This window comes from Patiria miniata, unplaced genomic scaffold (genome assembly GCF_015706575.1).
Source record: "Patiria miniata isolate m_02_andy unplaced genomic scaffold, ASM1570657v1 HiC_scaffold_1, whole genome shotgun sequence".
Classification (NCBI taxonomy): Eukaryota; Metazoa; Echinodermata; class Asteroidea; order Valvatida; family Asterinidae; genus Patiria; species Patiria miniata.
In genome coordinates this window covers 15077780-15093762 of record NW_024037047.1, presented here as the reverse complement: position 1 = coordinate 15093762, position 15983 = coordinate 15077780, and the positions used below count along the sequence as shown (strand labels likewise).

At 41.6% G+C, this 15983-nt stretch overlaps 1 protein-coding gene across 1 annotated transcript; it reads right to left on the bottom strand.

Annotated features, from left to right (window-relative positions):
- Positions 1-10701: 10701 nt before the first annotated feature.
- On the bottom strand, positions 10702-15741 carry LOC119730688. The gene is made up of 2 exons (XM_038203686.1): positions 15727-15741; positions 10702-14259 (listed from the first exon to the last, which is right to left on the bottom strand). Exons 1-2 carry the CDS (start codon positions 15739-15741, stop codon positions 10702-10704), a joined length of 3573 nt encoding a protein of 1190 aa, XP_038059614.1.
- Positions 15742-15983: the final 242 nt, after the last annotated feature.

The following is a 15983-nucleotide window of genomic DNA, read 5'->3' as shown; positions in this document are numbered from 1 at the left end:
CCTCTATTAATAACACAAACTTGCTATGTCACTGTATTAGAATGCTAGATGGTGTCTTTCAAAGCAATGTACATTTGTAAAATGCTGACTGCCACATCTCGGCAGTACTTTTCCCAAAACTCTGTTGTAGATAAATGTAAATGTCCAGATTTTCTTACAGTGTTCATATGTGATAACTCTGTTGTTCATAGTTTGTGGTGCCTGCATACTTTCCTGCCACTCTTTACACTGAAGACTCAAAGTGCTTTACAACTGTTACCCCTGTTCATCAGGCCATGAGATCATTTTTCTGCAGCAGCTCTGCATCAGCATCTGGTCTCTACCCTCACAGGTACCCATTTATACTACCGGAGAGAGAGAGGGGAAATTGCACTTGTAGAAAAGTGTCTTGCCCAAGAACACAAACACCATTTCCACTGTCACCATTGTACCAGTTGAGCTAATTTACATGCAGGATGTACTGTCCTTGCTATATGTTTGACTTTCACCCTCAAAAAGATACTTTTAAGTAATTTTTTGCGAGCAAACTTTTGCCGAATCAAACAAAAAATAAACCAACATTAATACATGTAACGGAGTTACTTGACAGATTTCCTGCAAAAATTGGAAGATTATTTGATTTTATAATGTTAATTGCAATAGACATAAATTTCTGGTGGAATGGTATGATTTTTCAATGGTGAAATTTTAAAAATATACCAAGCACGATATGGGACGGAGGGGTACCCCCCAATCTCCCCCATAAGCAAACCCTAGACTATTGTTATTTAACACATCCCCCTAGATATCTCAAAAAAAATCCTGAGATTCTGGTAACACAATGACTAACACATGGGGGGGGGGGGGAGTTCTGTCTGTACCATATCGTGCTACAAATAATCAAAACGCAGTACATGTATTAACAAGTTATTGATCATACATGTAGTGTGAGAATCGTTAATGCATTACAAAAAAATCTTGTTTTTGTTTTTGTTTTTGCAGAACACCTGAATTGATGTTTCAAAGAACTACATCGGTCTGGGTGCCTACGTCCTCCGACAGTCCCTGTGTCTTCCATCGCAACACTTTCAAATATCTTCGGGTTTTCTCAAACACGGTAAGTCAAGTTTGAAGCATCATGAACAGTACATGTAGATGTGTTTGTGACTATACTTTCACAAGTCCCATGGAAGAGCACAAGGTGTGTACTCATCAGTGCGCATATGGCAAAGCAAGGTATTCAGTTTCTTCTTAGTATGCACCAACCCAAAGCATCTTCGTGTGAGTGTCAGGCCTCATCCACAATGCATTCTAATGTCCGTAGTCTAGGGGCTAGACGTTGTTATGGTTGACACGCGATAACCCGCTGCCACGATAACCTGCCGCCGTGAGAGGGCGTTATCACGACCACCCAATAACACCCACAAACTGTCAGTTACAATGTCTTGGCCAATTCGTATTGGTTGCATGGGCGTTGCAAGAATTTGTTTCCGGGGGGGGGGGGGGCAAACCAAATTGTTCAGCAAAATTCCTTAACTTTTTTCATTACATTCTCAATTTATCATTTTTCCGAGCGTGAGCAGGGAAGCATTTGCCCTCCCCCCCATCAAATTAACAGCGATGTGGCCTCGTACCTCTTTCCTTTTTTTCATCTCTGTTTTCCAGTTCGTGGGTGATTTTTGTTGGTCATGAAAATTCCCTCTCGTGGCGGCAGGTTATCGCGTATCAAACCATAACAACGTCTAGTCTCTAGACTAAAATGTCTTTCCCAGTGGTCTCCCCAAACTCTCTTTATAACCGTTGAGGGGGTACTTGTGCATGGAGCCCATAGGCATTGTTATGAGTCAAGTCAATAGGTGGACAAAGTTATTACAGTTACAGGGGCGGATCCAGGAATTTTTGCAGGGGGGGTGTTTCATCAGCAATAAAATCTGAAGTGTAGACCGTTTTTTTTTATCCAGACACTTGGCCTGCGAAAATCAATAGGTGAGGGGGAGGGGGGGGGGGGGGGGGGGGGGGGGCTTTTACCACACTTTCAACGAGGACACTGTTCAAATCCGACGATTATTGACACTATATTACAGAATAGTGTACCCCCCTAGCCAAGCTGATGGCTCTGTACGTATTTTTTGCACAGACGAACATTATTACCAATTTGACAGAGGTGTTTTTTTTACCCCCAACCCCCAAAATCCGACCTGAGTTAAGTTACAAAAGAGCCTTTCACACTAGTTGCACATGTCTGGGGGGGGGGGGACTTGAACCCCCCTCCCAAGAAGTTGTCACTTTATATTTTCTTTGGGGGGGGGGGGCAATTTTGCTTTTTAGTCCCACAATTTGAATGTGGTTCTACCGGGCGGGGATCCCCCCCCCCAGCTCTGTCATTTTTTTTTCCATAGAAATTTCTAAAAACAATGCGAACCAACCCCCTCCCTCCCCCTGCTCTGACACCAAAAAAAAAATATACTGGTATAATGTTCGTCTGTTAAAAATACGGACAGCGACAGCTTAGATAGGGGGTATTTGTACACCAATCTGTAATCCAGTGTTAATAATTGTTGAATTTGAACAGCCCCCACCCCCAGTTTTGCCATTTTACGGAGGCAATGTGTCCGGAAAAAACAAAACCTGTCTATATTTTAGATTTTTGGTGATGAAACACCCCCCCCCCAAAGAAATTTCTGGATCCGCCTCTGGATATGTTTGTGGCGTTTGTTCGAGTTGTGTAATAGGGAAATGGCGCCACCAATGTCGATAAAGTCCGTCCCCCCAACAAATATATATATAGGCTTAAACTTTTCTGTAACCAAACATTTTTGCAAACATTTAAAAACAAAAAGCCAAACTTCTAAAAAAAAAAAAAATGAGAAAAAAAAACACATGAGCCCCCAAGCCAAATCCTGGGTGCGCCACTGTTTCATACTATTAAAGATCTCCAGTGGGACTTTAATCTGCCTGAGATTTCAGGAACCCCTTTCATAAAAGAAGAATCCAACACAACTTGTACATGGGTCCGGTGCCCAGTAATATCCAAAGTCTGTGGCCAATCTGTAGTTTAAGTGTGAATGGTACCGGTACTAGTACATTTCTCTGTGAGTATTCCATGGGATCTGCATGGTTTATTTCAACATGGGTTGTGGGATGATAGTTAGAAAATGTCCAAAGTTTGCTTAAGTTTGGAAGAGACCGCGCCACTTAAAAGTGTGACTCCTTTTCTGCTTCAGTTAGTGCTGGTCCCAGAGGACCTACCCGTCTCACTTACTGACTCCTTCACTGATTGGCTGACTGACTCACTGTCACTTGTGATTGATTGATTGATTTATTCCATTTCTTCACACAGGGTGTGCCCAAAGAGTTAAGAAACTGGTTTCCATTGGGGCCCTGCATACACAACAATCAATACATAATGTTAAGTAAAGTTAAAGTCTGAAGGAAAAGTACATTGGCAAAACATACGATGAGTATTAATAATTACAAACACAAACACAAGTACATGCATCTCAGAAATATTATATTAAAGACATGTATTGAGAATGTTTAAGACATGATGGTGCAAAAAAAGAAAAGAAAATCCTCTTTTAGAGCAGCATTATCTATATCTTTAAAACATCGAACATTAATTGAACGGCCTTTCATGTTAGGCGTTTTACAATTATGCAAACCACAAACAAGAAAGTGGTCACTTATCAGAACTTGTAAGACACCAGAGTCTTTTATGAACTCTGGGTGGGAGTTGAACATGAGATCGATTGTAGTTTGAGTTTGAAACAAATTACGACAAGAAATCATTGGGTTTGAGTCAAACTATCATCGTTTTTCGAAACATCCATATTAAAATCCCAGTTACAGGAATTTCTTAAGTTGGCCTGGTTGTTGGCTGGTGGAGAGGGGCAGTGCCGTCATACTGGCACAGCGGTAATTTCCTCGCTTTCCACCGCTGTGACCCGGGTTTGAATCCCGCCTGGGCCAATATTTGGATTTGGTTTTCATTCCCTGCCTGATTCCGTGGGTTTCCCCAGAATATCACTTTGTTTTTACTCCAACCTCTGACAATGTGATTTCTTCTCATAGTCTCCTGTCTACGGGTTCTTTCATGCTTGTGAGCTAAAGTGCGTAGTGCGCTTTTGAGGAATCCTTTTTACTCTCATGTTTAAATGAAATATCATTCACGAGTACATGCAATAGTTTGTTTAGGTTTCTTTCATATTCTAAATAAAACAATACCACAAGAACAATAACTTTCCTATTCTACTTCAATGTTTAACAATATGATATCACAAAAAGCCAGATTTTGAACTTTATTTTTGTGCTTGAATAAAACTGAGGTTTGCAAAACTGTGTTTAACACCATGTTTAAGCTACAGGTAAGAATGCCATTTAAAAAATTAAGGGGATATCCCCTTAATTTTTGTGTGAGGTGATACACGTAGGATAACAATTTTGATCAGACAATTTTGAAAATTAATTTTGGAAGGTGCTATTCCCTTAACAAAAACAAACAGACACTGGAATTCCTTTGGCCCTTCCATATAAATGTATGGATTTGGGAAATCAGTCTAGTTTTGCTGGCAAATTGGGTAAACTGTTGTACTGTAAAACTGTTGCTTTCATAAGCAATAGTGTTATCATATCAAGAGTATAATAATTTGTATTTTTACTTTCATGCTTTACATTTACAGTGCAATATTATTAGAGTACAGCACTCTGTTTACATGCATGTTTTACCAAAATACGAGCACAATTTTGTATATGTTACTTTCGTGTACAATGATTTTCCCACTTTAGACCTTACAACAAGTTGTCAGCAATACAGCACATTGTATTGTATTCTTATTGAAATATCACGAGTACAATTATTTGTTTACGCTACTTTTGTGTACTAAATAATACCAGGATTATTGTCTCTTATCTACATTTAAGTTCATTAATAACGGTCATGTTATTAATAAATGTACGAAAGAATAATACCAGAACAATAATTTTCCTACTTCAACGTTTAACAATATGATATCAGAAAAAAAACAGCACATACCACAATAAGCGCAGAGTGCAACTCTTTGCATACATTACCTTTGCGTAAAAACCAATATCGGGAGTACAGTAATTTACCTACTTAACATTCAAATTCAGCAATATGATATCAGACAAAAATAGCACATACCACAATAAGCGCAGAGTACATTACCTTTGCGTAAAAACCAATATCACGAGTACAATTATTTGTTTACGCTACTTTTGTGTACTAAATAATATCAGGATTACAATAATTTTCTCTAATCTACTTTTAAGTTCATTAATTAGCGGTCGTATTATTTATACATGTATATACGAAAGAATAATACCAGAACAATAATTTTCCTACTTCAACACCTAACAATATGATATCAGAAAAAAACCAGCACTTTGTTAATGTTTTAATGTAACACCACAATTTACCTACATGTACAAAACATTCAAATTTATCAATGCATCAGCAATGCAGTAGTTTATTGGCATTTTAATTGCATGGTTTATAATTATAAAATATCACAATAATTTGTTTAATGAATCTAATTACATTGTATATGTACAAAACAATTCCAGTACAACAATAATTGTCCTTTTTTACGTCAACGTTCAACAATATGATATCAGAATATCATATTGTTAAATTTGTTTTGCGATAATTTTGTATAAAAAGATATCCTGAATTGGATAATGTTTCTTTTTGTTTTCAAGTTGAACAATGTGATATAAGTAATGCAGTACCTTGACCTCTACGGTAATTTTTTATAAATGAAATATCCGGAATTTGATGATGTTCCTTCTTTGTTTTCATGTTCAACATATGTGATATCAGTAATGCAGAACCTCGTGCTCTACGGTCCTTTTTTTATGAAATATCACGAGGACAACAGTTAGAATTTTACTATTTTCACATGTACAGAACTATACCAGGAGAACAATACATTTTATACCTTTACTTTCACGTTTAAAAATACAGTAGGAGAAGATCTATAATTTGCAAACTTGCATTTTTTCTCAATGTCAGGTGTACAATAATTGTGCAGATTACTTTTTGTTCAATAATGCAATATAGCAAAAAATACAGCACTTTGTTTGTACTCTACGCTCATGCTTAAATGAAATAGTATACTTGTAAATCATTTTGCTTACCTGACTGTAATGTAAAAAAAAAACCATAATATTACTTAAATTCATATTTAACAATGCAGTACAGGAGATATATACATATATTTTGTGCAATTTTAATGTGGCCATTGTTCAATGTTATATCAAGAGTACACAACAGTGGTTTTTTTTCATGTTTAACAACTTAAAGGTACAGCAATGTGTGTAGTATTCTTTCATCATTTCATAATACACAATGCAATATTAAGTGTAACGATAATTATTACTTAAATTCAGTTCTTTCTTCTTTCTTTTATTTTCCTAATATACTCTACTTGTATTCACCGTGCAAGAGTATGATTTCAGACGTGAATTTCTCTGACGGCTTCCAACCAAATATTGTTCGTTCAACGTTTTGTTGTAGATTGTCAAAACCCATTCTCCCCCCCCCCCTCATTTTTGTGGTACTTTTATTTTACGCGTCCACCCATTCATGCGTCAACTTATCTTTCATTGTGTGACGTATACAAACTTTCCCCGTTTCATTCCTGCGCATAGTCTTGTGTCAAACAATAGTACTCAACAGGTGGAATGACGAGTTTACGCATTGCGTCGCACTGTATACTTCATTTGGGTCGAGTTACGTAACATAGGTATAATTGCGGGTCAAGGATATTGACGCTAATACACTTGCAGAGATTTGTTATGTTGAGCAAAAAGAGATCAGATATGATCAAGATTCTTGAGAGACTAGAGTAGTCAGAGAGAAAGAGAGAGAGAGAGAGTGTGTGTGTGTGTGTGTGTGTGTGTTTGCCAAAAATGAAACAAGGTTGAAGTGTATACATATACATGTAGACAGATGACATAATCCAGGGATCTGATGCATCAGTAACATTCACTTACTGATTGTCGGTTTTGTGCCAGTTTGGCACAATTGTCAGTGCCGAAATTCACCAGCCCCTTTTGAACTTCCGTCCGGTATAACAGCACCCATCCTGTAGTCATTGCAAGCGAGGACCAAGTCCAATAACCATTTGTTGATCGATGAAGTGTATCAAAAGAAGTGAATGTAATGATAAGATTTGGGTAAAATGCAAGAAAATTATCTCTCTGGTCCTTATCGAAATGAGGCTCTGAGTTGTAAGATCGTTCTTATAATGCTAAAGATTGATTTGCAATTAAACTGTTATAAAATGAATGTTCAAATCTTGACTGCACATTGTATTTGTCGTAAAAGAATCTGGAGACTGTGTGTTGCCCAAAATCTGTTTAGATTGAGTCGACAATTTGTATCAGGTTAAATAATTATATTTCATACAGATTGCCACCCTGTCCCACAACATTCTGTAGCCAGTAAACTGACCCGTGCAAGAACCAGTGAGGTGTAGTGAGTCGTGCCAGAGCCAGCAAGGTGTAGTGAGTCGTGCCAGAGCCACTGAGATGTAGTGAGTCGTGCCAGAGCCACTGAGGTGAAGTGAGTTGTGCCAGTCAGTGAGGTGTAGCGAGTCATGCCAGAGCCAGTGAGGTGTAGTGAGTCGTGTCAGAGCCAGTGATCAGGTGTAGCGAGTCGTGCCAGAGCCAGTGAGGTTTAGTGAGTCGTGCCAGAGCCAGTGAGATGAAGTGAGTCGTGCCAGAGCCAGTGAGCTGTAGTGAGTCGTGCCAGAACCAGCGAGGTGTAGTGAGTCATGCCAGAGCCAGTGATCAGGTGTAATGAGTCGTGCCAGAGCCGGTGAGGTGTAGCGAGTCATGCCAGAGCCAGTGAGGTGTATTGAGTCGTGCCAGAGCCAGTGAGGTTCAGTGAGTTGTGCCAGACCCACTGAGGTGTAGTGAGTCGTGCTAGAGCCAGTGAGGTGTGGTGAGTCGTGCCAGAGCCAGTGAGGTGTAGTAAGTCGTGCCAGAGCCAGTGAGGTGTAGTGAGTCGTGCCAGAGCCAGTGAGGTGTAGTGAGTCGTGCTAGGGCCAGTGAAGTGAAGTGAAGTGAGTCGTGCCAGAGCCACTGAGGTGTAGTGAGTCGTGCTAGGGTCAGTGAGGTGTAGAAAGTCGTGCTAGAGCCAGTGAGGTGTGGTGAGTCGTGCCAGAGCCAGTGAGGTGTAGTGAGTCGTGCCAGAGCCAGTGAGGTGTAGTGAGTCGTGCCAGAGCCAGTGAGGTGTAGTGAGTCGTGCCAGAGCCAGTGAGCTGTACTGAATCGTGCCAGAACCAGCGAGGTGTACTGAGTCGTGCCAGAGCCAGTGATCAGGTGTATGAGTCGTGCCAGAGCCAGTGATCAGGTGTATGAGTCGTGCCAGAGCCAGTGATCAGGTGTATGAGTCGTGCCAGAGCCAGTGAGCTGTACTGAATCGTGCCAGAACCAGCGAGGTGTACTGAGTCGTGCCAGAGCCAGTGATCAGGTGTATGAGTCGTGCCAGAGCCAGTGATCAGGTGTATGAGTCGTGCCAGAGCCAGTGAGGTGTAGCGAGTCATGCCAGAGCCAGTGAGTTGTAGTGAGTCGTGCCAGAGCCAGCGAGGTGTAGTGAGTCGAGCCAAGGCCAGCGAGGTGTAGTGACTCGTGCCAGAGCCAGTGATCAGGTGTAGTGAGTCGTGCCAGAGCCAGTGAGGTTTAGTGAGTCTTGCCAGAGCCACTGAGGTGTAGTGAGTTGTGCTAGGGCCAGTGAGTTGAAGAGAGTCGTGCTAGAGCCAGTGAGGTGTAGTGAGTCGTGCCAGAGCCAGTGAGGTGTAGTGAGTCGTGCCAAAGCCAGTGAGATGAAGTGAGTTGTGCCAGTCAGTGAGATGTAGCGAGTCATGCCAGAGCCAGTGAGTTGTAGTGAGTCGTGTCAGAGCCAGTGATCAGGTGTAGCGAGTCGTGCCAGAGCCAGTGAGGTTTAGTGAGTCGTGCCAGAGCCAGTGAGGTGAAGTGAGTCGTGCCAGAGCCAGTGAGGTGTAGTGAGTCGTGCCAGAGCCAGTGAGCTGTAGTGAGTCGTGCCAGAACCAGCGAGGTGTAGTGAGTCATGCCAGAGCCAGTGATCAGGTGTAATGAGTCGTGCCAGAGCCAGTGAGGTGTAGCGAGTCATGCCAGAGCCAGTGAGGTGTATTGAGTCGTGCCAGAGCCAGTGAGGTTAAGTGAGTTGTTCCAGAGCCACTGAGGTGTAGTGAGTCGTGCAAGGGCCAGTGAGGTGTGGAGAGTCGTGCTAGAGCCAGTGAGGTGTGGTGAGTCGTGCCAGAGCCAGTGAAGTGTAGTAAAACGTGCCAGAGCCAGTGAGGTGTAGTGAGTCGTGCCAGAGCCAGTGAGGTGTAGTGAGTCGTGCTAGGGCCAGTGAAGTGAAGTGAGGTGAGTCGTGCCAGAGCTAGTGAGGTGTAGTGAGTCGTGCCAGAGCCAGTGAGGTGTAGTGAGTCGTGCCAGACCAGTGAGGTGTAGTGAGTCGTGCCAGAGCCAGTGAGGTGTAGTGAGTCGTGCCAGAGCCAGTGAGCTGTAGTGAATCGTGCCAGATCCAGCGAGGTGTACTGAGTCGTGCCAGAGCCAGTGATCAGGTGTATGAGTCGTGCCAGAGCCAGTGATCAGGTGTATGAGTCGTGCCAGAGCCAGTGAGGTGTAGCGAGTCATGCCAGAGCCAGTGAGGTGTAGTGAGTCGTGCCAGAGCCAGCGAGGTGTAGTGAGTCCAGCCAAGGCCAGCGAGGTGTAGTGAGTCGTGCCAGAGCCAGTGATCAGGTGTAGTGAGTCGTGCCAGAGCCAGTGAGGTTAAGTGAGTCTTGCCAGAGCCACTGAGGTGTAGTGAGTCGTGTTAGGGCCAGTGAGGTGAAGAGAGTCGTGCTAGAGCCAGTGAGGTGTAGTGAGTCGTGCCAGAGCCAGTGAGGTGTAGTGAGTCGTGCCTCAGCCAGTTAGATGAAGTTGGACGTGCCAGAGCCAGTGACCAAGTGTAATGAGTGGTGCCAGAGCCATTGAGATGAAGTGAGATGAAAGGAGTTAGTTCCCGTGAGTGATGGCTGCAGTCTGCAGACTGCCTGGCGAGTCCAAATAGTGGGAACCGGACTTAAGTTTATTGTCGACTCATATAAAAGCATCTTCAAATTTAGTAAATATAGAATTATAAACCTAGAAAATAACTGGTGTATTTTTGTTTTGCAAAGACTAAATCTGAGAAGTGTATCTTTAAAAAGAATACTCATGCCCATAAGTATCCTAAATGTTTATACATGTATATGTAAAACGAATGTTATAATCATACGCAAAGCTCCAGCAAATTCCACACGTGTGTTCATTTCTTTGAGAGTATATATAATGTAAATATATCTGTAAATACATGTTAGTTCAAACGGATTTTAGAAGTGGTCTTTTTTATTTGGATGTTAGAGTTTAAATAAATTCCTGGGCCACCACAATCATGCGAAGTTGAGAGTTATTTTGTTTATATCAAGCCCGAATTAAAATAGGTGGTTGCATCGATGATGTTGAAAATGTGTAAGGGTTGTTGTTGCTCTTGTTGACGGGGAAGGGAAATCACCTCTTTGCAGGATATTTTGTTGGTATATATATGATGAAAAAGGCTATCAACCTGATAAAGCGCTTAGTATTTTTGTTGTCCTATATTATAATTACACTAACTCAATAGCTGAAGTCGTAGCTTTCAATTGAGAAGGTCTACCAAATGTTCCAACTGCTCTGTGCCCCTTTTTTGTTGTGATTCTGTGGAATGGGGGCAGTCTTCTCTTTGAATGCTATGTTTCTGGCAGAGTGTGAGATGGAAATTCCATCAAAAAGATCTTTCAACGTTTGTCCCATATGGTTTAGGCCAAAAAGCTCTTCCTGAAGCTTCATCACTTCCTCTGGAGTGTGTATGTTTTCGCCACCTTCTTTATCGATTGCCTGATCCAAAATTATAATTTCTTGTTTATATTGTCTCTTCCTTGTTTCCATTGTAGTCAGAAGAGTGTCGTTTCGGATTTCATCGGGTTTGTGTCTCTCCTGATTAATAAACATGCCAAGATAGTCTCCAACTGCGTCATTGTAGGGTATGAGAGCATTTGCTTTGAGGAATGAGCCAAACTTGGCGCTAGTTTTTATGATGATGTTTTCCTCTTCCTCCAATTCCGCTTTTTTTGTAGCAATTGCTTCTTTGAAAGCCTTCTTGGTTTCTCTAGCGCTTTTCTTCTGATTGATTTGTGTTTGCACTTCTTCAGAAAGGAATTCCCTGGTAACAAGCTGAAGGTCATACGTCATGTGCATATGAGTGTTGTAATGGTGACCACACTTCCTACATTCCGTTTGTGGCACCACGACGTTACGTATCGCGCGCACAACTTTGCCCATCATAAAAGAAGCAGTCCCGCGTATGCAATCACAACCTTGTAGTCTTGCATCATTTGTTGTTTCCGTTGGAATTCCGCTCAGAGTACACTGAACATGGCATATTTGATCGTATATTGTGTTTTGCGTACCACTCACACCGACTGGGACATATCTGACACATTGTGGATCTGTACAGACTGTTCTAGGATATTTTAGCTCCACACGCTTCAGGTCAAATCCAAAAAACTTCAGTTTGGCTTTCAAGCTGTCCATATCTATGTCGACCAGGTCAATTTGTCTCGTTGCTTCTTTGCCTTGCTGTACAGTTTGTTGGATTGTCTTGGCCACTTCTGCCAAGGGTTTGCTCATGGCCACGATGATTCTTCGTGACTCATTCATGCTCAAAGTATTCCGAATTTTGTGAGGCCCCAAAAAGCTGATGTGCTCAAATAGCTTCTTAATTTGTTCAACAGACTTGTTCCAGCTTTCAGCATAAGTGTTTATCTCCCCCTGGCTGAATTCCACTCCGTTTTTCACACAAGCCAAGAAGCGGAAAGGCTCGTTATCAAAACAGAAGTAGTTGCTCGGAGTAGCTAGAATTCCAACCTGTTTGTCCCTGAGCTCTCTGTTGAGGGTAGGCAAGGTGTCTCCAGGCTGGTAGAAAGTAGCTCGAGCATTGGTGAAGCAAAATACAATATTGTGTTTGGCTGTCGAATGCAGATGGGCCAAGAGTTCTTGGATGCAAAAGCGGAACATTACTGTTAGACGTGATTTGTTAGGCTTGAGAAGTATGCACACAGCATGAATCTCCTGGTAGTAGGTCAGATGCCATAGTATGTTGTCAAAGTTTTTCCGATCTTGTTCTATACCTTCACTAGCTCCTATTCCTGGTGTGTCAATCAAGCGAACGATGTCCCCTCCTACATGGAAGAGATAGGAACGTGGCTCTGTGGTTGCAGATTTTCCGACTTCCATGATCTCATTGGTGTCACTTTCCCCAACCATTATCTTCGTTTCTTCCCCGTCCCGTGTAAAGGTGAAGCTGGACGGTATTAAAACCTGGAATTCCTTGGCATTCATAGCTTCCTCAAGACCATCATAATAAAGGTAGTTAATAAAACCGTTGATCCACGTAGATTTTCCAACGCCTGTCTCACCCAGGATTAAGATGTTTATCTCCTTCAAGGCCCGAATATTTGACAACTCCGCAGAGAGAATATCGTGTTGACACTTGATGTATTTCATGCCATGACCCTTCTCATTACAACGCCAGAGCGATTCGTTTGGGTCAGATTGTCCGCATTTGCAGTAAAACAGTTTAGCGTCTATGCCATATTCAACCATTTCCCTGCATTTGTTACACTTCCAAGTGAAAGGGTCACCTGAACATTGACCATTTCCGGCCAAAGCATTTGGGCATCTTATCCTGACATATGCTCGGTTGTGTGGGCGCATTTGCTTATAAACTGGTCTTATGATTTTTATCAGACACATCTCAGAATCTTCGCCTTCTTTGGCGTACAGGTCTACCGATGTTTGAACAGCCTTTTCAAAGCTATGAATGGTTGTTTTCTTTTCGCCAGATGGCCAAATATCCTCTCTTAGGTCTTGGTCTACAACAATGAATTTGTAGTCCTCATCATGAGCATGTGTTGTTTGTAGTCGCTCAAAGAACTCGCAATTTTTCTCATGAAGATCGTTCTTTACATTCTTGTCGCCAGTCTTGTATAGAACATAGACCATTCTGCTGTCGTCCACGGTAACTTCATCTTTTTTCCCAATGTAGATGATTCCTTTCTTTTTCCATGGTTTGATAGATTTTAGTTTGCTCAGATCCTTTTGAAATCCTTTCATGTGATAGTTGTTCCTGGAAACGGAAAATGTCCCAGACAATTCCTTATCCAGGAATGCCTCAATTTTAGAGACGTCTACAATTCCCGACCTGACTTTCTTCACCAAATCTTGAAGCTCAGCCTGAAAATCAGATTCTTGCTTAATGAACTTCTTAAAGATATCATCAATCCCAGCTAGAGATCCTTCGGGGACATATTCGGCGCTGGCATGCAGATCTTTTTGAATATCGTAGAGAGATTGTTTTTTTTTGGTGATTCCCTCCACAGCCTGTGCACACTTTCTGATGATGTCGTCATTGATTGATGTGTATTGTTTTTGAAGTTGTATCTGGAGCTTACACATCTTAACGACAGCATCCAGTGGTTTCAACATGTACAGCAATGGAACCCCCTTCCCTGTGTTTGTGTTTTTAACTAGACGTGGAAAATTTCGCGCTAGTTTAACAGCACCTTCGAATGTCACAGGTAGATCCTTATCAGGATCCTTGTCAGGATCCAACACATCCACTTTGAATTGGAAGGTGAACTTTTTGTGATAATCTTTGCTTTGATCATCATATGATGCTTTAGCGGACCCTTTAACAAAAACCAAACCTTTGAGTTGTTCAAGCTCTGCGCTCAAGGCCCCTTTGACTTCAGTGACATTTTCATCTTCTTTGGTTTCGTACTCACAGGTAACAGTGCAAAGTGCTCCCCAATTAATAGCAACAACCACATGGGTTGCATTGACGGTTTGCCCATTTGAAGGTGACAGAATGTCCAGGTCGATCTTATCTTTGTTCTGGCAAAGCATGATCTCTTCATTGACTGTTCTCAGCTTGTAGATAAGACTCATACTTTGAGCTCTAGCGCTCTTTCTTTCCTCCTCTAGGTAGGATCCTGATCCACTCAACTTGATCAGGCCGGCCAAGACACTCACCTGAAGCTCTGCCTCTACATTGAGTTTGCTGAATTTTTCCTGTATGCTGTCTGACATCACAAGCTCTATCGAGGTGTCCCAGAGATCCTCTGTATCAAATAGATTGTCTTCAAGCTTCGAGCCAAACAGAGTATCACCCTGAAAAAGAAATGAAAGCCATGATAGAATTTATTCATTTCTTAAATCTTTATTAATTGACCTTTTAATCATTAATAATACCACATGAGAGTTACGATCAGGCAAGGAAAACATTGAGACCGTTGGTGTGGCCATACATTTTTAAAGAATACAACCGTTTCAATTATATAATACCCGCATACCTTAAAATAAATGAACATTTTGGATTTCGTACAACTTGCATCAAAAATCAAAGTTTGTTACACATTTTGATGCCACTTAATTTCGATACGACTAAATGTTCGTCTACAACCAGGCTAGGACAATGGAAACGAGACATTGTATGGGAATCTTTGCGGTCCTCAGGTTTCGCACGTCCTTTAAGCCCCTGTCACACTTGTCCGAATCGTCACTCCGTTCATGTTCCGAGTAAAACATTGTGGATTCGGTGTTTAATCGGTTTGAACTGAACTCAAACGGATTTCCCTCGGTTTTCCTCGGTTTTCCAACGCTATATACTCGTGTACGTTCGGTGATGCACTGAGGAACTCGGATAAATTATTGAACCTGTTTAATAATTTCTCCGAATTGTCGCAGCAACCTCAATAAGGACGGTATCCGGTATACACACGGAATATGCACGTAATGCACGGAATACACACTGTACTCATTCGTTGCCATTCGTTGCAATGCGGAATAGGTACGGAAGAGTACAGAACAGGCCTCCGTATGTATTCAGAGTTCATTCCGAACCCACATTGTAATGCCGATCAAAAAACGGACTTTGATGTCACTTTATCCGATGATATACCGCATTACCAAGATGTAATACCATATATATAACGGAGACGAACGGAATATAAATGGAACGTTCGGAAAGCGGTCGGTCTTGAGATCAATGCATTTTTCAAAGTTTGGCATGTCCGGTGATGATCGGAGAGGTTCTGAATATAGACGGATTGCAATCGGAATAGCAACTTATTAGATCCGGAATAAGACCGGATTATGATCGGTGTATTATTATTATTCAACGTTGCCTAATTTACATGGAATGTCAAGTCACATGGCATTGTTCAACCAATAGCATTGCCGAATACACTTTGTACGTGTAGTACAGTATGAGTATTTAAGCTTGGGGATTTCCTTAGTGATTTCCAACACGCTTCAGTCTTCGTCACGTCACTGACAGCTGTGAAGACTGTAATTTGGGACATATTTCACATGGTGGTCTTAAAGTATTTTGTGTGTATTAACCTGTGCATTTTGGCTTACTTGAATTTGTGTCTCATTGTGTATTTTTTTTTGCAAGCGAGTTGTTCATGTACGCGTGCTTGTGCACGCGTGTATTCAGTTTATATCAGTTAAGAAATTGATGACATGTTATGTTCAGCGCTGTTATCTGTTGATTTATGCTTACGTATTTACAGCACCAGAATGCCGCTGTGAACCCAGAAAACCTCTGTATTCCCCAGTAAACTGCTTAGATACCTGATGCCCATTCATTGTGTGTAACGACAGTTGTTGGTCCTGCATACGATTTGTAAGTTGAACTTAAATCGAGGGGTTTATAACTGTCAACTTCATGAAGATACTGTATCTGAACCTGTGAACTATGAACACGGTGTTTAAACTGATTATCTCATTTACTGTGAACAAATTGAATAATTGTTCCTGTATTTAAATATTGTACTTTGTGTCCTTTGGTGTGTATTATTTTTTTTCTCTATTGTTCGATGAAATTAATG